The 26,805-nt window shown below is 37.1% G+C and overlaps 2 protein-coding genes across 5 annotated transcripts in view; both read right to left on the bottom strand.

Annotated features, from left to right (window-relative positions):
- BRD10 (bromodomain containing 10) overlaps positions 1–18,697 on the bottom strand; it is an 82,804-nt gene extending 64,107 nt beyond the window's left edge. For all 4 annotated transcript variants that reach the window (XM_019727147.2, XM_019727148.2, XM_019727149.2 and 1 more), the window contains exon 1: positions 17,364–18,697. In XM_019727147.2, coding sequence (XP_019582706.2) covers positions 17,364–17,956 — 593 coding nt within the window. In that variant the 5' untranslated portion in view covers positions 17,957–18,697. The remainder of the gene's footprint in view (positions 1–17,363) is intronic.
- A 2,037-nt stretch (positions 18,698–20,734) lies between these two features.
- RANBP6 (RAN binding protein 6) lies at positions 20,735–25,491 on the bottom strand. The gene has a single exon (XM_019727145.2). It carries the CDS (start codon positions 25,357–25,359, stop codon positions 22,042–22,044), a length of 3,318 nt encoding a protein of 1,105 aa, XP_019582704.1. The 5' UTR covers positions 25,360–25,491; the 3' UTR covers positions 20,735–22,041.
- Positions 25,492–26,805: the final 1,314 nt, after the last annotated feature.

Here is a 26,805-nt window from a genome sequence, read left to right as displayed (position 1 = left end):
TCAACCACAAGGTTGCCGGTTCGACTCCCGCAAGCGATGGTGGGCTGTGCCCCTGCAACTAGCAACGGCAACTGGACCTGGAGCTGAGCTGCGCCCTCTACAACTAAGACTGAAAGGACAACAACTTGAAGCTGAATGGCACCCTCCACAACTAAGACTGAAAGGACAACGACTTGAAAAAAAAGTCCTGGAAGTACACACTGTTCCCCCAATAAAGTTTGTTCCCCTTCCCCAATAAAATTTAAAAACATAAACAAAAACAAAACTTATCCACTATAGATTTTCAGAATTTGTATTTCATTAATTATCTTCTGCATCTTCAACATGGACCTGCTAACTGCCTTTAGCATATAAACATATCTAAGTTTATATTAACAACAAACCATTCCCCTTGAAAAGAGGATCCAAACTGCTGGTCTGTCACCTTTCATTTACACCTTAATCTGATATTTTGCATGCATCTCCTCTACTGAAACCTGTCTTCACAAATGATCTCCTGGTTATGAAATGTAAATGATATTTTTCAATTCTCTTTACTCAATCTCTCTATACCACCTGATTAGTCTTTTGTCAAGAACTTGAACTGAACATTGCAGAAAGAACAGCTTTGGATCAGTAAGAAAGGAAAAGAAATACTAATTAAGAAAAACATATTCAAATTCATTCAAAATTTACTGAGTGACAGGGATTCAACAATGAACATGATGACAGTTTGTATATGCGGAATGAAAGTACAAAAATAAAAAATGACTTTGATATTACTATATTCAGGTTGAAACAATGGTGATACCATTGGGGGGAAAATGTGAAAGTTCAAAAGAAAAACAGAAAATTGGGAAGCAGATCTGGGTTAGAAATATGTAGTTTTTTCCATTTTGAGATAATAGTTGCACAACAAACTGGAAAAGTTCTATGGACTGAAAAATGAAACTAAAACAAAAGGAAAGCTTCAAGATATTGATTTGAGAGTCTTAGTGATCAAGTCTTAATTAAAACTAAATGATCTCTCCACAGAGAAATAAATATAGGGAGATAAGATCTAAAGGCATAACTTTAGGGATTATCCACAGTTACAAGGGAAAACACAGTCAAAGAAGGGGAAGACTCAAAAAATAAGAAATAGTTTAAGAAATAGCACAACAGAGGACAAAGGGGAAAAGTTTTAGGTACTAAGTGATCTAAACAATTAAATTTTCCAGATATATGGAGAAAGAACTAAGTAAAGCCAAGGATTAAGATGACATTCATTAGTAAAATTCAAGAAGGCAATTTTAATAAGGATATAATTGCAAAGGTCTTTATATGTTTAAAAAAACTTTTCAAGGCCTTTGTTCATATCTGACGGGGTACCAAATAAATGACTCAATTCCCCCAAAGAAGACTGAAGACCATCATAATTATTAAAAAAAAATTTTTTTTTGCTTAGAATAAGTTTCCATTTCTTGATTTTGTCTTTCTAATTTAGGCACAAAGGTAAATGTAAAGTTTTTAATTACATAGAAATGGTATTTGAAAAGTGCCTTAACAATCTCAACAACCTCAATAAGCATTTTTAATAAATTAGGACTGCTCTGCTGAACATCTTACCACCACAACTATTCCTCACCATACGCAATCAGGAGTTCTCAGTACAGGCAGAACAGAAGGCTTTCTAGGTCACCCACTCTCATACAGTTATGTTCATGTTCCATAGAAGATGCTCAAGTTGTGACAAGTCTGCAAAGTGGGAAGGTAGATACTTTAGCTTCTTGTTCTTGGCCAACTCCTCTAACCATCTGCCAAGTATAGCTGAAGCTTTAAAGTAGAAGACTGTACATACAGGACACTTTCAGACTGAGGCACCGGGAGAAAGGAAAAACAGGAAAGCCAGGGCAATTCTTGCCCTTGCCTACCTGAAATAACAGGTCATAACAAAGGAGGTAGGGACCCGGCAGGAGCTGAAGACATAATTGAACTTAGGAGGATGTGGCAAGTGGCTATTATGATGTCCATGGAATGGGAAGAGTATCATTTTATTCCCCACAAAGCAGTGATTTCTATTGTTCTCTCACATATTTCATATGCCAACTGACCAAAACATGAATGATGCAAATGTTGATTCCACTGTACAATTTAAAAGTACAATTTTAATATATTATTAAAAATATATTACACTATTACAAAGTATCTTATGGAAAAATAAATACATAAAAATTTAATTTCTGTAAAATTCAGAAAAAAAAAAATCCTTTGACAGAGGACTCATCCTACCAGATATGAAAATGGATTTTTTAAAGTTACAGTAATAAAGAAGTTTAATATAGGAAGATAGTTAGACATACCAACAGCACAGTGAAGAGAGTACAAAAATAGATCCAAACACACCGGCAATTTAATGTATTACAAAAATGGTAAATGAAAGCAGTAAAGAAAATGGACACTGTGACAACTGGCTGGAAATGAGGAAAAAACATAAAGCTGGATTTCAACCTCACTTCTTGACCAAAACAAATTCCAGATAGATCCACTCATTTGTTCATCCATTCATTTATTCCTCCATTCAATATTACTTAAGTACTTACAGGCAGCAGGCTAAGTATTGGCATCAACACCTATAGGCAAGATTCCTGTCCTCACCAAGCTTACATGCTAATAATACACAAAAAATAAGCAAACAAATATGTACATACGTAAGTTCTAAGTTAGATACTATAAGTTCTGTGAAAGAGAGGCAAGAATAACTTATCTGAAGCACTGACAGGAGAAGGAGCTAGCCATGACAAAAACAAACTTTGGAAATAGAGTGCTCTAGATAAAAGGAAGAATAACTGTATAAAGGCCCTCAGGTGAGAAGTGGCTTGGCAGGTATGTAAAGAACAGTAAGCTAAACACCTTACTATAGCCGAAGTGCCACTAAAGTGCTTTAAGCAGGGTACTGACTTCTCTTGATGTACATTTTAAAAAATTCACTCTGGCTGCTGAAAATGTACTCTAGGAGGAAAAAGCAGAAGCAGGAAAACAAGTCAGGAAACTACAGCAGTATTCCAGGAAAGAGATGATAATTTTGTACTTAAGTGGTGACAATGGATAGAAATGGACAAGATTTAAAATACCCTTTAGAGGAAGGAAGCTAGGAACTGGTTCATATGCTTAATATGGGAAGTAAGTGAAAAGATAGAATCAATGAAAAAAGCTAGCTTTTTGCCCAGAGCAACTTTGTAGATAGTGGAGTCATCTCAGAAGATAAGAATAGGCTTAGAAAAGCAAAATTAAACAACAAACCAGAAGTTCAGTTTTGAACATGTTAAAATTTGAAATGGCTACTGAATACAGGAAACTAATAATAGTAGTAGTCTCTTAATGGTAGGGGACCATGGGACTGCTGAGAGGAGGAGATATTTTTTTATTGTATTACCTTTTGTACTGTTTAATTTTTGCCACCAGATGTGCACATTATTTTTTAAATTAATAAACTAGTAATAAAACAAACACCAATCACTGGATTGCTATACAAAGTCCATGTACAGTAGTTACACTTCACCTACTTCCTTTACATTTTCATAATAGTTGTATTTTATATGCATAATAATTTTAATAATTTATACTGCAAATGCTGTCAATCCTACCACCACAGGTATCTGAATGCTCCCTCCTCCTTGAAATCTTTTATAATCCTCTCTCCCCAGCCTCTCTCTCAGGTAGAAAAGCTCCTTTCTCTCAATCCCTACAGCTCTTTATTCATAAGCATCATAGCACGGTGACTAGGTACCCGAGCTCTGGGATCAAACTGTTTGGATTCAAATCCAGGTCCTGCCACTAACAAGTTTATTAATCTTTTGTGCCTTGTTTTTTCATTTGTAAAACAGGTTATGTAAATCAATAATTACCTCAAGAGTTGTGGGGATTAAATAATTTAATATAGGTGAAGCACCAGAATGACAGAGTGGCACTCAATAACTGTTAGCTATTACTAAAATTATGATAAATAAAACGTTAATTTCAAACTTGCTGCTGGGTTTTTGTGTATTAAACGCAGCCAAAACAGGCTGTTTCTACTCCTTGCTCTACACTGGCAAATTAATCATGAGTTCTGTTGAAAAGGATAGTTATAAAACATAGTAATAAAAATATTGGAGAGCTAGCTAACTTGTGTGATTAGAAACATTAAAATATATTTTTAAGGTATATTCTTACTATAAATTTTACTAACTCATCATGGCATGAATGATGGCTTCAACCTACTTCTTAATGACTTAGGCTAATTTTTACTGGAAGTGGTCTGTCATTTTTTTTGTTGGTAGTGAAACAGCAAAATATAGCAAATCCATGTGGCATAAAATAATTTTTAAAAGAAAAAAAACAACAGAATCAAAACAAAAAGAACACTATAAGGTCCTACTGCTGTTATCCTGTCACTTACATGTAAAAACATGTAACATCTGATTAACTAACAAGTAAAATAAAATCTCATAGGTAATAAGCAGAGTATAAAACTGCCTACATGGCAAATCCAAATTTTGTACTTAAAATTTTTTTATGTGTAAGTAATACATATGCATATAGATGAAATCAAGAAAGCTAACAAGTGATTACCTCTGTCTGGTAAGATGGGTGATTATTTTAATTTTTTGACAATTTTCTATTTTTTTCCAAATCTTCACAGAACATGTAGAATGCTTAGCAGAGTACTTAGACCTCAGTTACTCTATAATTTACAGTTTTGCCATGAAAGTTTTTATAAAATAAGACTTGACTATAATAACTTTTGAGTTAAATTTCACTACCAACCAAATTCCCTACAGTGCAATTAATAAGTACAGGAAATTACTAAGGTACTGGCTGACAATTGTACCATAATCAGGGATTTAGAGAAATTGGAGTATATGTAGTTCTCATACTTGTTCAGTTCTCTGTGGATCACCATGAACTACTGTAATATTTGTTTCTAAAAACCTTTTATTTTGGATGTTGTATTATTAATTTTACAACTATGTTCTTCTAAGTGTCTGTTACAAATATAGATTTGGATCTATAAAAACCACACTGTCAAATTTAAGTATAACCAACTAATATTGTCAATATGTGCTTGCAATTTCTTAATTATATTTGTTATATTCATTTTTTTATTATTGGCAAACAAAGTTGTTGAAAATAAATTGGTATAATTCTGTATTTAACGTAATTTTTTCCCCTGAGAACTGGGAAAAGACTAAAATTATGCAATTAAAGAAACAAAACAACTAAGTCCAACCTAAAATATTCAGATATTTAAATCTAGCATATTATCTAAATTATCTGGCAAAAGAAAGTACTGTCTTTCTCTTCTTTCTAACATTACTTGGATTTCTGCTTAATATAAAACAAATTTTTCCAGATATATTTCTATGTAATTCTTCACCAAATCTGATACCTGAGGGGAAACAAAGTCAAATGCAAAATTAAAATTAAGATGAAAATTAAGAGATGGGAAAAGACCAAATTGATGTTAGTTTTCCCCTTTAACTCATCTCATGTGTCCTTTGTAATTCTCTAGCTTAAAAGCTTTTAATAGAGTAACTCGCTAAAATGGACTATCAAACTCTGTAACAGCACGACCTATTTGGCCCTCTATGATCTGGCTCCATAACCTGGAGCTCCCAGTCACACCTGTCACTACTTTTCTCTATATATACATATATAACTAGACTCTGGCCAAATTAAACTAATTGCCATTCCCTAGCTGTATATAGTGGCTTTTTTCCCTTTGCACTTTTGAACATGCTATTCTTCTTGTTGCCTGGAAGGACCTCTAATCTACATCAACTTGGTTTATCAACTCCCATCTTTCCACATTCATCTTTGAATCCCTCTACAGTGCCTATCAAATAATAATAAATGTAAATATATGTTGAATAAAATGAACTATATCTGTCTTACTACATGAACCACACACTACCTTCTATTACGCTTTTAAATACTGTATCTACCCCTTAAGGGAGCATATGGTATCTGCATTCAATTTTTAGCATATGTGCTGCCGAAGCGAGCACAGTATCTGCATTCAACTCAACAAATATCTACTGAGCTTCTTTGCACTTGAGGTGATACAAAAATGCATAAGACAATCTTAAAATGTAGGGTGGCAAACAGACATGCAAACAGATAACTTCAATTGATCAGTTTTCAAAACCTTCAGTACAAATCATAGGACTCCAAAAGGTGAGTTCTATAAGAACAAAGGAATATACATAACCCATGCTGAAAAGAAGAGGGAGGCAGAGATGTGCAGAATTTTCCTCAGGTGATGACAACTCTACTGAGTTTTTTAAAAAGCGGAATTTTGACTTGATATAACTGAGTATTTCATTTGCTTTTCTTTCATATGCTCATTTATTTTATTAATTCAACAAATATTAAACAACTACTATGTATGCCCAAACTCCTGGACATACAATGTTGAGTAAGACATATCCTCTGCCCTCACAGAGATCACACAATACATACAGGGAGACAGACATACCCCTATTTTTTTTAAATGTTAACAGATGCAAAACAAGGAATCATGGACTACAGGGTAAAAAGCAATTAATTCTGCATCAGGCTTCGTAGAGGAGGAGGTGTCATCTGAGCTGAGCCTTAAATAATAATTAGAATTTCACTAGACATAAAAAAAAAAAAATAGACTTCTAAGTAAACAGGGAAAAAGGCACTCCAGATGTTTTGAAATTATTCTGAATTTGATGAAGTTAATGGCCAATGACAGTAAATGGAATTCTAGAGAAAGCCAATGTCTAATTCAACACAAATGTCACTGGCAAAACCAGAATTAAACTCACTTTACTCACAGAGAGAGGTATGACATCTCCACTACAATAAGTGATATACTAAGTCTTTCAGAGTTCTAGAATACCAAGAGAGCTATTTCCAAGACATTTTCCCTCTAGTGATTTACAAGACCAGATCAACTCCCTGGCTAGCGGCAGTCATACTACAGAAGCGCTGAGGAGTACAGCCACCCAAGGTGGTATCTGTCTAACATTACAAGAGAAATGTCGTTTCTGGGTAAATAAGCCTGGGGCAGTTTAAGAAAACATAGGAAAACTAACAGATCAAGCCTCTAGACTTAGGAGCAGGCGGCTCAATGCAGAACAAAACCACTACTTAAGTTAAGCAATTCTCCTTAAACAACTTACAGCATAAACATGAGCATAATGTAAGAATATTTATCTTCAGGTACTATTCAGATTCTCTGTTAAAGGCCTAATTTTTTCTTTAGTTAATTGGAATTTTCTCCACTTTAACCAAACATCATCACAACTTATTCTGTGGGTTAAACCTATGATTGTTAACCTTTTTTGGGTCTGGGCCCCTCCACTAACCGAGTAAGGTTTTGCACCCTCTCTTCAGAAAAACTTAAATGTGCATGCACACATACACGTACACAGTACACGTGTACATACATACACACACACAGACACACACTTTTGCACACTATATTTGTGAGTGGGAAGGTGGGGTTTAGAACACCAGTTAAAAACTTTAAACTTTATAAAGGCTTGTAACTCATACTGAGCTATAAAAGAGAATCACAAAATTAAAAAATCAATCAAAAGGCTATGAAGTCAATTGATATAATACTTTACCTAACACCTTGGATCTCTTTTCATTGCTCCCAAAAATCAAATGAGAAACACAAAGAATAGTATTATTATCCACAACTGATATATAATGTAAGATCATACAAACAGGTTTAAATGGATACAAGTGGATGGGAAAAGGAACCAGGATTTTTAACTTCAGGCTTTTAAAAAAATATTGATGCTATTTAACATACTAGCTCTATGTAACAGAGATTACTCATAGAATTAATGCTTTAATGTAATTCCAAACTAAAATCAATTTTCTCAGATTATAAATAAAGTAGCTTGCTCTAGAAATTAATTTCATGTTCTAAACTTCACTGAAGGAAGAAACTTAGAATAAATTGCTTGTCATATAAATTTCAATAGATGAGTTTAAATGTAAAGAAAATAAACAAAAACCTTATTATAAAACCACTACTCATTAACTTTTTAACAAATTCAGCAAAATTACATTGTGCCAATGTGTTAAACCTAATAATTCATAATTGATTTAAAACATAAAACCAGAAACAGATGGATGAACACATTACCTAAGGAGGTAGACTTGTCCCCCCCACCTCCAAAAACAGGTGGTCCTGAATTTTATGGAGCTTCTAGAACAAACTATCAATTTATAGGAAATACAGAGGACAAAAAAATGGGATGCTATCAGCAAAACCCAAGACTATAGGAGACTCCAGACAAACAACCTTGTTTCTTCAACAAAATCCTTGCAAGAAAGAAGGGTGGGGGGTAGGAGTGGAGGGAGAAAAGAAAGGAGAGGAAAGGGAAATCTATAAATTAAAAACATATGAACCAATCACAAAGTTTGAATTTATTTGGATCATGATCCAAACAATAAAAACATTTTTAAATTATAATTTTTCAAACAATTTGAAATGTGAACACTGACTGGCTATTTGCTATGAAGGAAAATTTTTTGGTTTGACATGGTATGGTAGTTACATTGTAAACAAGAGGGTCCTCATCTCTGAGAGTTAAAAACTGAAGTGTTTATAGAATAACCTGCTGTCAATGATTTGCTAAAAATAATACAGAAGGAAGGAATATAGAAGGTACAGATGGGGCAGAACCAGCCATGAATGAATACTGTTGGAGACTGGGTAATGGGCACATGAGGGTTCAAATATTGTTTTGCTTTTTCATATGTTACAAATTTTGATAAAAAGTTTAAAAACTATGTAAAAACCAATCTAAAAATAGAGATTGCTTTGTGTAACCGTCTATGACAAATTCATGAAATTTCAATGTTTCTCCATTTTTTTTATGGAGAAATACAGGTTGGTGCAAAAGTAACTGCAGATTTTTGCAATTAACCTTTTACACAATTACTTTTGCACCAACCTAATAATTCAAACACCTACCTAGTATCATATCATGTCTCCTTACCTATCCCACTCCCCAACACGCTCTCACTTTTTACCAGTTACCTCATTAAGTTATATTCCACATAAAGACATGAGTGTGAGTCTACTTCTCACTTCTCTGCTGCCTTCCCTTCATTCCAACTATAACCCAAAATACAATGCTAGTAAGCGTTAACAAGTATAAAAGCAGGGCTAAAAATTACTCCAATGAAAGGAAAACTCTAAACTGTGAAGTGAAATCAAACATGAAACAATGTTACTATATGCTGAAGCATCTGACTTCAAACTTTATTGTGTATAAAAATCAATTAGGGAGCTTTTTAAAAATGCAGATTCCTAAGATCCCACTCTGAGAATGAGTTAACAACTTTAAACATGCTATTCTGGGGCCCAGGATTGACTTTTCAACAGCATTCTAATGCTGGCAATCTGGGAAACACTGTTTGAGAGAGAGACACTGCTCCTCAAAACCTTTTAAAATGACCTGTAGATCTTATAACCACTTACTGCTTAATTTCAAGTCAACATTTATAGAAATCAAACAGCAATAAACTAAGCAGAAAAAGTCCCTGCCCTCATAGATTTTACATTTTAGTGAGAGGAGAAAAAGGTATATGTAATTAAATCATATGTTAGGTTTCAATAAATGTTATGAAGGAAGGAAGTTACCAGATGTTGAAAATTGCGCTTATGGATTAACATGAAAACAATTTATATAACTATTTCTATGGGAAAATATTTCTATGTAATACATATTTCAGATGGTCTGTTTCTCTCCTTTACTGCAAATGAAGTGGACTCTGTTCTTATTTTTAAAACAAACAAGAGAAAAGCCCCTTGAATTCACCAGGAATTGTGTATTTAGCAGAATTTTGGTGTTCCTTACTCTGTTAGGCAATGTACCACAGAAATTGAAAAGCAGTTTAAAAACATAAAACATGAGACGCCACAGGGAAAATAATCCCAATATTCTACCGGTATGCACATTTTGTGGAAGGGATTTTCTTTCTGGTATCAAATAAAAGAACTGAGAATGTACACCACTACCATAAGTCAATGCACTAAGGTAGTATACATTACAAAATTTAAATAAAACTGTTCACCTTTAAAGCTTTTGCAAACCCAAATGTAGTTATAAATTGAGGTTTACCATTTGAAAGAAAGCTGATGTCTAGCAAATTAGATGTACCTGAGACAAAGTGGATGCTATCCTTTGGAAAGAGATAAGATCCCCCAAATAAAATACTTCCTGTGCTAAATAACAGTTCAAACACTTTCTGCATTATATCTTGACAGTGTTTTATCACTAACTCAAATTTAGAAGGCTTAAACTCTCACAGAAGAACAATATTAGTACTTACAAAATAGCAAGAGGTTTGTTTATAGTTAAATAGTTTTACCTTAAACTGGTTTATCTCAATCTGTATTCTCATCTTTTTTTTAAATCTTGTAATGGGAAGCCTACACAGAAATGAACAAGTCTGACTTCCTAGACAAACATTTAAAGAGATATAAAAGCTATCAGAAGTTACTTTTGTCTGAAGGTGCCTTCAGATAGCTGTACTCAAATGCTTTAAATATGAAAGTTTAACGTGAGTTCTTAGCACTCGCTATTTCAAGTCCTTAACACTGTACCTACAAAATCTATAGATTTTACATTTTGAATAGTATTAAAATAACAATAGTAACACATGGTCACTGTAGAAAAAAATTAGAAAGAATGCAAAGGAAAATTAAACATCACCCACAGTTCCACTACCCAGTTACAACATTCAACACGAGTGTACTACTGTCTTACAACTTTGGTGATGCATATTTTTAACCCAATTTTTTACTGGTATAGTTTATTCAAAGTTGTAAATACTAATTTCCTTTAAATAAAATCTTTAACCATAAAAGTAATATGCTTACTGTAGAAAATCTAGGACATTCAGAAAAGTTAAAAGAAAATGAAAAATACCCAGTCTCTTTCTACTTACAAAATAACAACCACTATTAACACTTTGTTGATTTTCCTAAGTCTTTTTTCAAAGTGTACGAGTATATGCTTAATAACCTTACTTTTAAGCATGATTAACTCTGGAACATTCATAGGTCCCAGGTGGAAGATGATATACAAAGGGCTATGTGACAGACAATACTACCAAAGGGGTTTATTATCTTTCCCAATTAAAAAAAAAAAAAAAAAAAAAAAGAACCATCTCAAGTAACTTAATAGGTATTTTAAAGATTCCTATTACTATGCAAGTTCCTTAGAAATTAAATGGCTATTATTCGCTCTGTGCACCTCTAATTTTATGGAGATAGCCTACAGATGATTTGAAAGCTAAAATACAACTATGAAAGGGACTCAACTGTCCCTCCAAAAAGAGTTTTTTTCCTAGATTTTTTTTTTCCCTCTAGATTTTCCTTAGAAATGAAAATAGGGAGTATTTGAGATCTTGTTCCCAGGCATATGGCATCAGTTTGGCTAAAAAATTCTTACAAAAATTAAAAAAAGAAAAGAAAAATACGAGGGCACAAATACAATGAGAAACGGACAAAAGGTAAAACACACCATTCTCAAATTAGTATTATCAAATGGAATAAAATCTTCCAAAATACTAAAGTCTACTACGTTTGTTATATTCTAAATAATATCTTTTACTTATTCCAGAATAAATTCTTTTCAGCTTTATTAACTGCCTTTTCTCAGTTAAGCATTTCAGCTTTTAATATAAATCATACACACTTTATCATATTCTTCTAAACTTTCGTTTTTCCAGGTTGAAGACACTCAATCCTTACACAAAGTCTGCCTTTGGTCCCCTTGTGTTATACTAGACTCTGTCCTGGGCAATCTCATTCACTATTTTTTTCAAACGTCATCCTTCTGCAGGTTAATTCCTAAATAAACAGCTCTGATCTAGCCCTACTCACGCTACTGAGCTCCACATGCAGCCTTCCAATAATTCTCAGCTTCCTATCTTCAAATGAATGCCTCCTCTCATGTTCCCTCAGCATCACCATCATCTGGGCTCAAATTCATTCTGGACATCATCTTTCCACACCCCACATCCATAACTTGCCATTTCACCACTTTCACCTGCTGAATGTACATACCTCTTTTATATCCTCATCCACCTTTTTATTCCTACTGCTTGTTATCTTTTGATGGAATTAACTCAATAGCCTTTTACTTGGTTTCCTTTCTTCATTCTCTCTCCTTCAATTTCAGCTTTCAAACTTCAAAATACTAGTAAAATTATATCACTCTTTTAGCTAAAACCCGTGGATCTATATCACCTATATTCTAAATTCCTCAGCAATCAAGAATCTCCATAATTAGCCCCAGCCTATCCTTCTAGATTTATCTGCCACTACATACAGCCCCTCATCATCCCACAATCTAACCACTGGGTATAAACTGTTACTCTGCAATACTCTGTACTTTTCTGGCTACATATCTTGGTTTATTTCCCTTTACCTACCAGCTTGACATAAGGGATAATGTCATGTTTATCACTGTATCTACAGGGCTTTACATACTACCTATCATAGACTAATTTAATTAATTACTTAATGAACTCCTCAACTTCACCTATCAATATTCTACCCACCCTCCAAAACTATAATCTCTACAATAAAATCTAATAAAGTGTTTTCAGCTTCCTCCCCCCTCCCCAGTTAAAACTCCTCTGCACTCCTCTAACGTTCTATGATAAAGCTCACCACAGCAGTCTTCAAAGTATGCACCCTTGGAACGTAGTTATTTCATGAGCTGAACCAAAATGTACTATCCAAAGGTGACTAGGGCCTCCCAATTTGTAGGGGGAATAAAATAGGGTATCAGAATCTCTCCAATTAAAGGTTTCTTCCCATAATTTTACAAAGCCTTTTGGATCCCCTAGGAAAAAATCATTGTGATACAACTAAATATATCAATATTTCAGGGTGTTCTACAAATAGTAGGATGACTTCCAGGGGTTCTGACAATGTAACAATTTCGAGAATGAATCAGTTTTAACATATTTTACCTTTTAACCTAACTGTACCATCTTTTAAACCTCTTGGGGGCAGGAACTGTCCCCCCAAGTCCTAGAACAAAGCAGGGACTCAATAAATATCTTGTTAATTCAAATCCTTCATCCTATTATCACTGCACTTAAACATTTTCTGAACCTTCTCTAAGTGACACAACTATTTTTTTTAACAATGGCAACTATAATAAATAGAACTAGATGGAGTATCAAGCTCTATCTAACATTTTATAGTTCTGAACAAGAGGCAAATCCAGATTCGATTACCAAATGTCCTCAATTTTTAAAGATTTACATAAAAAAGAGAATTAAACAATCCAGTGGGGATAGGAGGAGTTAGACTACTAGGGAGAAAAAAAAGACTACTAGGGAGAAAGAAGCATCTTGTTAAAATTCCCAATTAATTTCTGGATTTTGATATTGAGAATAAGCAAGTCAACAAAATTAAAATTTAACTCAGGAGGAGGTTAAAATTGGTCTATGAATTTCATTTGTATTTCAACACTACTTGTACTTTGAAACTTCTATTTTTACATTTTTAAGGCTTCAGGATGATGCTTTTGTACTCTGATCCCCAAGAAAAATATTTTGCCAATTAAAAATCAATTATAAAAGTAAATAACCTTTAGCTCTATTTTAAGAAAGCCTTTTTACCTGTGTACCATTTAACAACTTAATTTAGAACCAAAAAAAAAAAAATTTAAAAATATAATAAATATATATATACAAGGATATATTATATTCAAGCTTATTTTCACCAAAATATTGTTTAAAATGGCCAAAATTAAAATTTTAAGTTCAGCTCCTTTGAAGGTCACTGGTGATGTCTCTCCTATAATTACAACCTTTTAAAGCTAGGAAAGGCCATCTTCTGGCTACATAGCAATATTCTTAAAAGCTTTAAAAAAATATCATCATTTAAATTTGCAAGAGGTAAAAATTCTTATTAATATTTCAGTTTTTAAAGCTCGTTACATATCTTCCTAATTATTATTTTCTATTCCTTTCCACTTAGATTTCCCCTTTTTTCTAATGTTAACTGGTATTTCTGTTGTCTCAAATAAATGAGATCCCTTCTAAAATATAACTTTCTTCAAAATAGATTCGTCATCTAAGTCTTAGTCCTAGTTCTATTACAAATATTAAACATATTGTTATATTACTAATATATCTTTATATATAACAAACTATACTTATAAACTACAGATTATATACTAGTGCTATTAAAAACACCACAAAAAGCAAACCAAAAATAGGAATTTTAAAAGGATAAAATAAAATGAGAATATACTGAAGTTGTAGTATTTTATTTCTCCGGAATCTATCGTCCTGCATACTCCCTGGGGTGCTGACACTACTCTGTAGACCATACTGTAGCATCCAGACATACCTGTAGTTCCCAGAAACACTATGCAGTTTCATGCCTTGTATTCACTACAGTTCAGCATTCTGGAATGCCCATCTCAAGCTTCCAAAAAAATCCAGTAGCAATATTCAATTCCTTCAAGAATTGGTTCAAGTGTAAACTTCTCTACGACACATTTTAACTACTGTTGTCTCTTTCCCCCTTCTCCTCCTTTCTCTCAATTCCCATCCCTACACTTACCCCCCCACCACCCCCCTTCAGATTTAGGTCTCTTTCCTCTTAAATTTGCTTTGTACCTTGTTTATATGTCCATTATAGAATCATTATCTTTTTAAGTGTCTGGTTCCACACTACACTAGAAACCACTTAAGGGCAGAGAACTTATCTTTTGATATCAGGGACCTGAATGTCTAGTTCTGGCAGATACATATTTGTACAACCAACTAATCTATCCTAACACTCTCAAAGTACAGATGAAGAAACCGAGATTCAAATTATACAATGAGTCCAAAGTACAACTGGGCTGCTCTGTAATGATAATGTGGCATCTTCTTTATCTAATGTACCTTGTTTCTTACTCAATAAAAGGCTCACGAGTATATGGAACAGCTACAAAGTTCTCCTTACAGTAAATTTGAAAATAAGAGTTAATTCAGTATACTACAAATATATACCAGAAGACAAAAAAAAGCCTCAATAAAATCTCAGTGATTGTTTTTTATTACTAAAATAACACATAGCACTTCTTTACAAATAAGGTATCTGAGTCATCCAATTGCTGAAAATCATATTCATGTGAACAGTCGACAGAACATTGTTCTGGAACATCTATATACTCTAAATGCATACCAAACAGTTGTCATCTATGCTTTTTCTCAAAGCTGCACCTACCACTTTGCATTTATTTAGTAATGACTCAGATTTCAGGCTAGTACATAAAAAGAAATGATTTCCTAGTATCAATGAGTGAGGTCTGGCAAAAAATTTCATATTATTTACGAAATGTTTGTATACATCAAATACAAAAATGTGAGAGAATCAAAACTTTAATCATCTCTTTGAGACCATCATATTACTTTTGCTACTAAAAATGCAAGAATTTTCTCTCTCTTGGACTAACAATATCAGAAATACATTATGTTTATAAAGAACAGGATGTTTTAAGTTTAAGATCTAAGTATGGATGCTATATGATTTATATGGGAATACGGTATTCTGAGCATTAGCCAATGGGAATGAAAGCATTTAGAAACTCACCTTTATGTAAAAGAGAAATAGTCCCTCTGCTCTTTTGTAGGATTCATGAAATGGCTTATTATACTTTATGGCACTGCTTTTGAAAATAAACCTATAATTCATTCAAACCTATATGCTACTTCTTAGCACTTGCATACAGCCATTCTTTTGCCTCATTCTTAGTCTCTGTTTCCACATCTGTAAAACTAGAAGCTTGGACTACATGAACTCTATAGTTCCTTCCTTCTAAAATCTTGTGACAGCAATTTGGAGTATAGTTTACTACTTAAAAATAATGACATGTATGGATTTTTATGTCAGACATAACTATAAAGCACTGTGGAGTCAAGGGTAACAAATATACTACACAAATATAATGTCACTAAAGTATTAAAAGTAATTTACAAAGCAAATTTGTGAATAATTATTGTTACCAAATAATTCTACTTTATGAAAGGATTCAAGAAAAGGTCCTTAGTGTAAATAGAACTTCCCTGAGTAAAGCACTATGTTAATTCTTGTTTTCAGTGAAAGAAGGTACTGATAGTCTTGAAAACAACATACAGAAGCCAAGGACAGATGAGATTTTTTAAAAATTACAACTACAAATCAAGAACCAAAAAATTAACACAACTTTTCAGGAAGTATTCCATAAAAACACTAGTTAGTACAATGCCCAGTTCCAGATATGAGGAAAATATTCATTTTATTCAACTACTACTACTATTATAATGGTTAAAACTTATATTGGGCTAACTATGGGACAGGCACTGCTGACTTTACACTTTAACTCAATTAAACCTAAGGCAACCCCGTAAGTTAGGTACTATTATTATCCCTATTTCACAGATGAGGAAACTGAAACCAAAATGGTAAAGTAATTGTTCAAATTTACTTGAACTGGTAGAGTCAAACTACTGTTCAACTACCACTTCCAACAACAGTCAATTATTTTTCTACTCCTAAAAAACTACCTTGAGAAATGAATTTAACTTGTATCAATTATAATTATAAGTTAATAAGTTTATCTCAGTAGCTCCCGTTATTTCCTCTTACTAAAGAAAAACTGACTGGCTATATGGGTGAAGTACACCAAGAGCAGGGTGCCACCTAAATAGCCTATGATTTCTTGTAGAATAAACACAAACATCTAAATGTACTAACAATTTTGCACTGATGCACCCACTATCATTGCAAAAATTCAGTCTCCTCAGATGAAGCTGAGAGAAAAAATCAGGAGTACACCAGAGGAATCCTTAATCATTTAGTAACACTTCATAAATCTCCGATGGCCGCGATGGGTAGTAAAATGAAACGATTATTTTTACTGGTTTGCAACAACCACCTGTTTACATAAACTAAAATTATTTTTCTAACGATATTTTATCCTAAAACTTTTAAAACTCTCATGCTAAAAAGAAGTCTAAAAGTTGCGGGTCCAACTTCCATTCCACTAAAACTTTTCCTCTGCCTGGCCCTGTAATTCTTCCTACGGGCACCATTTCACTTTTCATCTACAAACTTCACCTGCTCTTCAGCGCTCTGGCCTCGGCTTCCTTCTCAGCTTTTCAGTTGGGTGCTGTGTTCTTTGGCTCACACCCACCACACCCCAGAGGGACCCTGCCCAGCGCTGCTCCTCCTCCCTGGGTTCTCCAGCACAGACTCAGCACCTATCAGCGACGCCCCCAGTCCCCTGGCCCAACCCATCCTCGGACACGTGCGAGGGTGTGTTTGTGTCAGTCCTTCAGTCCCACCTGAGACTGGGCTCACTTACCGAGAGAGAAGCGCCAACTTCTGCTCCAGCATCATCTCCAGCTTCTGGCCCTGTCTGGACATCCAATGGTCCACTCCATGAAGGCGGTAGCACATCTCCAGCATCGACCTGAAGTCGGCCACGAACTCGGTGATGCCCCCGTACTGGCCGCTAGTGAACTTCTCCTCCATCTTCAGCAGACACATGCCCTGCCCCGGCTGCTGCGGGAGGGAGCGACTGCCCCGGCCCCCGCTGCGCGGTCCCTCAGCCTCCTCCTCCTCCCAGGTGGCAACGCCCCCCAAGGGTTGCAGGAAGGGGGCGGTGAGGCCCCGGTGCTTTTCCTGCAGGAACTCGCCCAGGATGCGGTAGCCTTGCTGCAGCTCGTAGGTCAGCTCCTGCTCCTTGCAGCCACCACCCTCGACCACCATCGCCTCCTGCACCTCCTCCTCCTGGTCTTCTGCGCTCTCCCGCGAGGAGGCACTCCTCCCTTGGGCCGGCCCTGAGGCCCGGGCCGCAGCTGCCACCTCTTCGTCGTCCTCTTCCTCCGCCGCCGGTGGCGGCCGCTCCTCCTCCCCGGCCGGCTCCATCTCCCCCGGCGTCTCGGGCACGCTCATGCCCCCGGCAGGCCCAGGTTGGGCTGTGTGGAGCGGCCGCTCGAGGCGCCGGGGGACGCGTGAGTGAGGGCCGCTTCCTCAGGGCTCGGCCGCGCCGCGCAGCCTCAGCCGCATCGGGCCTCGCTCTCCTCAGCCGCTAGCTCGACTCGGTGCGCGCGGGGGTCTCGAGCTCGCCGCCGGCGGGGCGGGGTTACATGGCGCGCGGGGGAGGGGGGAGAGAAGAGGAGAGCCTAGGTGCCCTCCTCTCCCCTCCCCCCGGCGGTGGCGCGCGCGCGGCCCTCGCCTGCCTCACCCGTCCGCGCCCCGCCCGCCCGCCCGCTCTTCACCCGCCAGGCCCGGCCTGGCCGCCGCGGCCTTGGCGCCCCACCCCCTCCCGGGCCGACTAAGTGGCTGGGAGGGGGCGAGGAGGAAACGGTGGGGGTCTTCTCTCGCCTCCCCGGAGGGGGCCGCAGCGCAGGGCCGCGGCGGCTCGGGCTCCTCCTCCTCTTCTCCCCCACACCCCCTCCCGCCCCTCTCTACCTGCGGGGGACCCAGGCAGGAGGAGGCAGTGCGCCGACCAGGCCGGGCGACAACTGTCAGTTAGAAGCCCCGCTGGGCGCTGGGGGGAAGGGGTGAAGGGGAGGGGCAGAGAGAGAAGGAGGAGGGCACTGAAGCTTCCCCCACCCCAGACTGGGGCGAGCTGTGGAGATAGGCAAAGAAAGAGGCACCGTCGCCATCCACGGTGCGCATGCGTATTAGACCAACCAACCACCCCGCCCCTCGCTTCGCGTCCCGCCCCGCTACGGGAAAGCACGAACTTCGGCTCAGCTACAGGTCCCCAGGCCTGGTAGGTTGCGCGGACCAATGATGTCATCAGCATGTAGACGACTATAAAGGCGGAGTGGAGGGGGAAGCAAGGCGCCTGCACAGCTTTACTCGCCACCTCCAGAAAGGCCAGAGGGCTTTTAAATGCAAATGCTGCAGTAGGGTATTTCTTTTGCGAGACCCTCACTGGCCCTAAAAACTTACAGTAATCCAGAAGGATCTTGCTAGATAACCTTTGTTAATAGCAAATGAAAAGTAATAAGGCACAAAATGTAAATCCTATCGTATTGTAAAATTCACGTTTTCTTTGCACACAACCTCCCCCTTGTGACTAACGGTTTAATAAAGCTAGAATTTTGAAAAGTGTAAAAAGTTTCAAGAACGAGACCAAATGAAACACGTTCACGTGTAAAAGAAAACATTATTGTAAAAGTCGAATTTCTGAAACTCCTGCCTCCAGTTCTTAACATCAATTCCTATTTCGGAAATTAACCTCATGTTTTCTGGTAAAATGAGAGAACATATTTCCACATTTTTGAGTCTTGAGATCTGCTAAGAATAGAGGAAGGAGATGCAACCTCATTTAAAAAAAGACCCTTGGCACTAAAAACAGTCTTCAAATATTTAAAGTTCTAAGCCGTACCGCATTAAAAAGTCATTAGTGTGGCCTTATCATCTCACTACACATTAAAAAAATTACTGTTTAGGTAATGTCTAAAAAATGGACATTAATTCACATATTGCTTAAAATAAGTGGGGAGAAAGGAGTTAATAGTTCTAAAAAGCAGATAATTCTGTTTTCTCACGTTCTATTTGTAAGATGCACATAATACTCTTTATACTTAGAACGTTCTTGCTTGAAACCTAGAATTACTTAAAACACAAAAACGAAATTCTAGAAATGAAGCATTTTTACAACTAAAAGCTATATAACCAAATGGTCAGGATATTCTGACTCAAGATTGTTTCTCACTAATGTGGATCTTTTAAGACATTTGTAACTTATTAGGAATTTATAGCATTCTCATCTTAGAACCCATAGAATCACCTCACCTCACTGGAACAAAGGCAGAAATCAGTCCTATTTCAGCAACTGGTAAACAAAAATGTGTCTGGACATCCCTCACTTCCTTTGACAAAGCCCAAGAATCTGGACCCACCCTACACCAGCAAATATCCCTTCCACTTTAGTCACCAACCGTTTCAGGACTCTCAATAATATTAGCTTGCATTTGTTGAACCCTGTGCCACTAAGCACTTTTTATATCTTCTTTAATTCTTACAACAATCCTATGACATAGGTATGTTTCTCTCATTTTTCAGATGGAGAAATTGATGCTTAGGTGAAGAAGTTTGCCAAATTTCAAATCTAGGTTTGTCATACTTAAAAATTCTACAGAGATCTAATTACAAGTCATCTGGCAGAATTTCCAATTTTGCATGCACAATAGTGTAGGAAACTGCTAGAAATGTTTATCAAGGGCTTTGTAAGAGATACTAAGATAAAGAGGTATGGGTGAGTTGAAGGAACCTCAGTTATATAGGTCATGGAGAGGCCAAGATGATTGTGATCAGGTCCTTGAATAATAAAATATATATATATATATATATATATATATATATATATATATGAAATATGTTGGTTGTAGGTAAATTAGAAAATATAGATAAGTGAATTTCAAGAAAAATTGCCATTTATTCCTAGAGAAAACCTCTATTATTGTGGTGGGATTTTTCTTTTTGCCTATACTTTTTTATCTTAAAATTGTGACTATACTGTACTTAATGTCCTTTTTCCCCTAATTAATAAATAATTGTAGGGAATGGACAGGAACTGCATATCTAAAATCGACCATATCTCTGACCACAATGGCCTACACGGCTTGCTTATCTGAACTGGTAGAAGGCGAATCACAGAAATTTTAATGTAAAAGGAATTCCAAACATAAAAAAAACCCAAAAACACAGTGGAGGTACAAACAACAACAGCAATGATAGCTACCATTTATTAAGTACTTAGTAGGTCTTAAATACTTGCCAAATACTTTACATACACAGTACTCACAATGCTGCCAGGAAATCATGACATGTATTTTTTCTTAAATTTTGGATCAACAATTTGCTGAATAGAAGCTTTTTTCTACCCTACAAAAGCTCGACATTAAAGACTGACATTCCAATTAATATAATTAAACCTAGATTTATAGAACTGTTTTCTTATAATGTATAATGCACATCTAATGCTAAATGTCAGGTCTCAAAGCTGTTTTCTTTTTCGTGTTTAAAGATAAAATTAAATTTGCTTCCCTTTCATTTTCACAGAATACTCTTCTGTGCTACTATAGAATCTATTTAGAACTTCTTCAAAATAGAAATCTATTTAAGCCCCATTTTGAATTAGGACTTCTCTTCTTGTTGAGCTGCTTTGCAGGGGAAAAATAGCATACATATACAATATTCTGCTCAAACACGTAACATTGATTGACTCCCATAAACATTGATCACTATCTGTCAAACACTGTGTTATAAAGTATGTTACATGCTATCAATGTTAGACGTACCAAAACACCCTTTTCAGTAACCATGATTCCTAGAGTCTTAGATAACTTAACAAATAAAGACCAGTCTGGCTAAGGAGATTCTAAAATTCTCCTAACTCTCAGCTGGACACCTTGGGAACTAGAATATAGATACGTCTCACCCAGCTCTCAAGAGGGCATTATGAAAAAGTTCATATACATTACAGAGAAAACTCCCCACATCCACGGCAATATCTCAAAACTCTCTCCCAATTTCAGCATCCTCCTATTACCATGAAAACCAGGAGTATTATCAAGGAAGAATAAGCCTGGCACTATATTCTTCACCCATCCTAATTCCAAAGATATTTACCCTGGAAGTTCTGCTATCCTATCTTTGTGAAGTCTTAGCATCTTGTGATAGGCAGCATGACATTTTGACACCAAGTATAATGCTTGCCCAGCACCAGTAATTCAGACAAATGGCAACACTTTGTATACTTCACATCAACTAGGGAAAAGATGACAAACATTCTAAGACAATGGAAGCACAAGTTATCCCCAAAGTCTGTGTTTAAGAGATAAAACATGCAAGGTGGACAGAAGGCTATAACACTGACTAATGCTGGAAAAACATGGGGAAGGAGTACAAACTGCTTAGCAGAGAGAGAACAGTTCTCTCAATTATAATGGAATCCATTCACAACACTTATTTGGAGTTACTTTTACGGTAGATGATAATTCAAGTGATATTAAAGTGCTTCAAGCAAGATTCAGCAACTCCTGTAAGGCTTCCCGATGCTCATCATCAAGTTGCGATACACATTCCAACCATAATTCTTCAGAAGTTTGTACCTGACGCACAACATTAGCTAGGCGTTTGGCACAAGGATTTTCATAGTTAATAGTCTCATTAATTTTTCCTTCTGCAATTATACTGATTATTTTGGGAAGATTGGAATTATTTGGACCGAGTACAACTGGGTGGTTACTTTCAATTAAGTCACAGAGAAAACTCAAAGTCTGAATAGCTTCCTCTTTATCCTCATGAAGTGGAAGCCATGACAACCAGTGAGGAAGAACTTCATCTACATTTACACAGTTAGGCTTAAACCTCAAAATCTTGCCTACTGCTGAGATACAGTTCTCCGTAGCAATGACATTTTTTTTGGTTTTGGAATTTGCACACTTAATAACTTTTACCAGCAGTGGAACAGCTTCTGAACATAAAGAACGGTAATCATCTCCACCAAACTGTGCCATAACACCCAGGCCATAAGCAGCAGCTTGCCTGACTTCAGGGTTGTTATCTCGCATATTTAGTAGCATCGGCCACCGAAAATATTCTACATATTTAAATGAGGTTGGACTACAGTGCTCTATGATATCATCAAATATGCATAATCCCCACTGTCTGTCTGGCCATGGCCTATTAGAACAAATTAGATTTACAATTAATGGAAGCAGTTGTTCAAACCATGGTAAAATCTTTTCCTTGTAAGTACTAAATAATGAGTGCAAAATGTCAGATACTTTGGTCAGAATGTAAACATCACATTCATCCTCATCTTGCAGAGACATTTCAACTTGTTGGTCATAGTTTTCTTCCTGTCTTTTAACCTGCCTCAATTCTTGATTTTTAAAGTGACCTTCAAGTTTTGCTTTCAATATTTCTCTCAGTTCTTCCAACTGTCCATCATTAAGGCACCCATCTCCCATTACTTCAATGCACTTTGCAAAAGAATTCATTATTTCTGAGAGTACATCTGTATCAGGTTCAGTCCCAATAGCCTTGATTAAGGGATCACATATGAACTGCCACATCTGTGCAAGATATTCTGGGCCACGAATTCTTGCACATTCCAGGAGAAAAGGCATGGACTCAGCTGCTGCCACTCGAACATTGTCATGGAAATAAAATTTCAGTAAAGGAACCATCAGCTTTACAACTTGTTCTGTATATTCCACAAATCCTTCCCTTAATTCCTTAGCATAGTAAACCAACATCTGGCAAGCAGTTGCTTTTGCTTCAAGTCCTGAAGTTTTAATTCCAAAACTTTGCTGGTCTCCAAGATTTACAAATTGCCAGCCATCATCATCACTCATATTCTCCACATCTTGTGTGTCTAAGAGAGCAACATCAGGTTTAGCTGAAGCAGTCTTAATAAGAGGCTCAATAACCAGTGGAAGATACTGTTGAAAATCATTTCCAAGAATTTTACACATTCTAGCCCACGCTGAAACCACGTAAGAGGTCTGAGGATCATCATCTTCCATATTATTTAAGTCTGATTGTGTCTTCAACAATAGTTGCATCACATTTGATGCATCTTGCATAAATTTTTCCTTCCCAACAGCAAGACCAACATGGCTAATGCACTCAATAGTTTTTCCTTTCAGAAGCTTGAGTTCTTTTTGAACAGCAAGCTCAACAATGTGCTTTAGTGAGGGCATAAATATATCATAATATGGAATAAATTTTTCTTCTATTGTATCCGCAACTGAGGCAATGGTTGTCACAAGCTGTTCTAAGGCCAACTTAGTTCCATTCCGAATCAACTCTTGAAGTTTAATCACCAAGATGGAATGTAGATTTCTCACCATACTATCCAAATACAGAACTAGCAATGATTTGGGGCAGTCTTCAATAAAAATAACAAGTGCAGAAGCTGCATGTGATTGCACACGCTGATTGCCTTGATTTTCCATGGTACGCAACAGAGCTGCAATCACTGTTTCATGGAATTTCTTTTGGAAGTTAGGCGCAAAATCTGTAGCCATCTGTCCAAGTGTAGTACAGGCTGCAGCCCTCACCCTTGGATGAGGATCCTGAAGAAAAAGCAAAACAGAGTTAACCATTTCATCTAGAATTGGTTCCATTTGCTGATGGCATCCTTCTCCAATGGCGGATAAGGCCATTAATCCAGCATGTCGATATTTCCAGTCAGGGCTCTGAAGCATCTGCATGATATGCTCCTTAGTGATTGGTAAAACAAGTTTTCCACCGAGCCCGCAAGCCAGTCTGTCTAGTGCACTCTCAGCTGCAACTGCATTGCTATCAAAATCATCTTCTTCCATTTCATCAGCATTTACCCAGTCCTCATCATCTTGTAGATCAACCATCATTGCTAATATATGAGGAACTGCCTGTGCAATAATATTTGTATGTTTTTTCAACATTGGGGTTGCAGTTTCAGACAAGGTGACTATTACTTCAAGGGCCAGCTGGCGTTGCAGATTACTAAGCCTTGAGTCTCCACATAACTTTAGACTCAACTGCAGAGTATCTTCTAAATACGGACCCAAGTATTTAGGTACAGTATCTGCAATTTCAACAAGGGATTCTAGCACTGAATCATCATCCTGGTAGCATGAGTCATTCACAGCCTGTAAGATTCCAGGGAGCAAGTCTGCAAAGTCTTTGAAAAGAGCAATATTACTCTCATTGGCAAGTACAAATGCAGCTGCAGCTCTAGCGGATAATGTCCTGATTGCTGGATGTTCTTGATCTTGAATACACTGGTCCAACAACCGTTTGATGATATCCAAATCGTGCCGCTCTTGGTTCCCAAAAATCCCAGGAAAGTGCCAGAAAACGTGAAGTGCAACTTCCCACAGAACCACATTTTTAGAGTAGATTGAATCAATAAGGAACTTCAGACCTTCAGGCCAGTGGTTAGTGCCATCCTCATCTATCAAATTCCTGGCCAGCACCGCAAAAATATCACAAAGTTTTTTCCTCATACTAGCATGTGTTTCTAACTTAACAGCCAGTATCAGTTCAATCTTCACGTCCCTCTGAACATCAGAAGGCAGATTTGGATAGACTTCCTCAAACCCAGAGGACAAAAGCCGTCGTAGCAGTGCGGCAGCCATTTGTCTCACCTCATAACCTGCTCTTCTATTTCTGACGGCATCTAAGAGGAATGTAGTCTTACACAGACCTGGGATGTTTTCATAGATTTCCTCTGCCTGCCTCCGCACCATACAACTTGGATTGATCAGGTTCTTCAGAAGCTGGTAAAACTCTTGCTTTCCCGACACGGTCGCCGGTGCCCCTGCAGACCCGGCCGCCGCCATCGCGCTCTGTCAAAGCAACCGCGACCCGGAAGGAGGGAGGGGGTCGTGGCTCCCAGCAGTGACGCAAGCGAGGCGCCGGCGGGGATAGGCGGGGCCGCTTCTCCCTCCGCTCCGGGCGCACTGGCTGAGCTTTGAGAGGTGGGGAGCGGGGTCCGAGTAAGGGGCATCCTCCATCTGTTTAACAGATAAAAATGCACATGCAAAAGGGGGAAAAAGTACAATTATGATGTTGATTGTATTAGAATGGGATTATGGGTGATTTTTTTCTCCTTTGCTTTATTTCTAAATTATCTCTATTGTTACCCTGATAATGTTAAAACAGGTACAAGATGACAACAGGCTAAGTGAAAGAAGCTGATCACAAAAGGCTAAATATTGTATGATTCCATTTATATGAAAGGCCTTGAATAGACAAATCTATACAGAAAGTAGATTAGTGGTTGCCAGAGGCTGGGGCGAAGGGAGGAGCAGGGAGAATGAAGAATGATGGCTGTCAGGGGGTTTCTTTTGGGGTGATGAAAATGTAAAGATGAAAATTGATTGTGGTGATGGTTGCACATCTCTGTGATTATACTAAAAACCATTGAATTGTACTATTTAGATTGGTGAATTGTATGGTATGTAAATAATACCTCAATAAAGTTGCTTATCAAATAAGTGCAATAAAAGATAAAGACGATTATTACCACCCCACTACCATACCTAATGCAATAGAACAGTGGTGATCAAACTCTGGCATGTGTCAGAGTCACCTGGCCTCTGGATTATAACAAAGAATGAGAAAGACAACTGAGTAAAGTATGGTGGAAAGTGACCTGAGCTAGTAATCAGAAGACTTGAATCCTGCTCTTACCTCTAAATTAATTTTGTATCCTTGGTCATGTCACTCAAGGTTTTCCTTGCACGTTGCCTAAACTGTAAAATGCTTTTACAGTTTTCCTTTCAGTAGGAAGCTGCTGAAATTATTCCAAAAAACAAATTCCTCTGAGGCTAAATATTATTTCTTTAATTCAGGACAGGTGTATCAATCAAAAACAATGATCATTCTTTTAACAATGATTCAATTTTACTTTTGTATTATTCCTGTGCCATTCTGTCACTCTGACCCTTATGCAGGTTTGCAAGTTTGGTAGAATAGGTATAACACTATATAATTTTAGATGAGAAATGGAAACTCAGGGACATTAAGGGCTTTACTTAAGATAACACAGCTGAGTCTCAAATTCATCTCTTCTGAAAGCAGCACCAATGCTCTTTTTCTGTACCACTTTCCCATGATTACTCTTGGTTTTGCAACATGATAAGAGGTCTTCACCTATTGCAAAGTCTGTCTTAAACTTCTCCAAATGGGTTTACTTTTAATTTTGTAAAATGCTGCTGTATATACCCACAAAGATAGAAAAACGCAGCTTTAGCATTAACCAGGTGATAGACAAAGTAGTCAGT

This window comes from Rhinolophus sinicus, linkage group LG04 (genome assembly GCF_036562045.2).
Source record: "Rhinolophus sinicus isolate RSC01 linkage group LG04, ASM3656204v1, whole genome shotgun sequence".
Lineage (NCBI taxonomy): Eukaryota > Metazoa > Chordata > Mammalia > Chiroptera > Rhinolophidae > Rhinolophus > Rhinolophus sinicus.
This window is presented reverse-complemented; position numbering and strand designations above follow the sequence as displayed.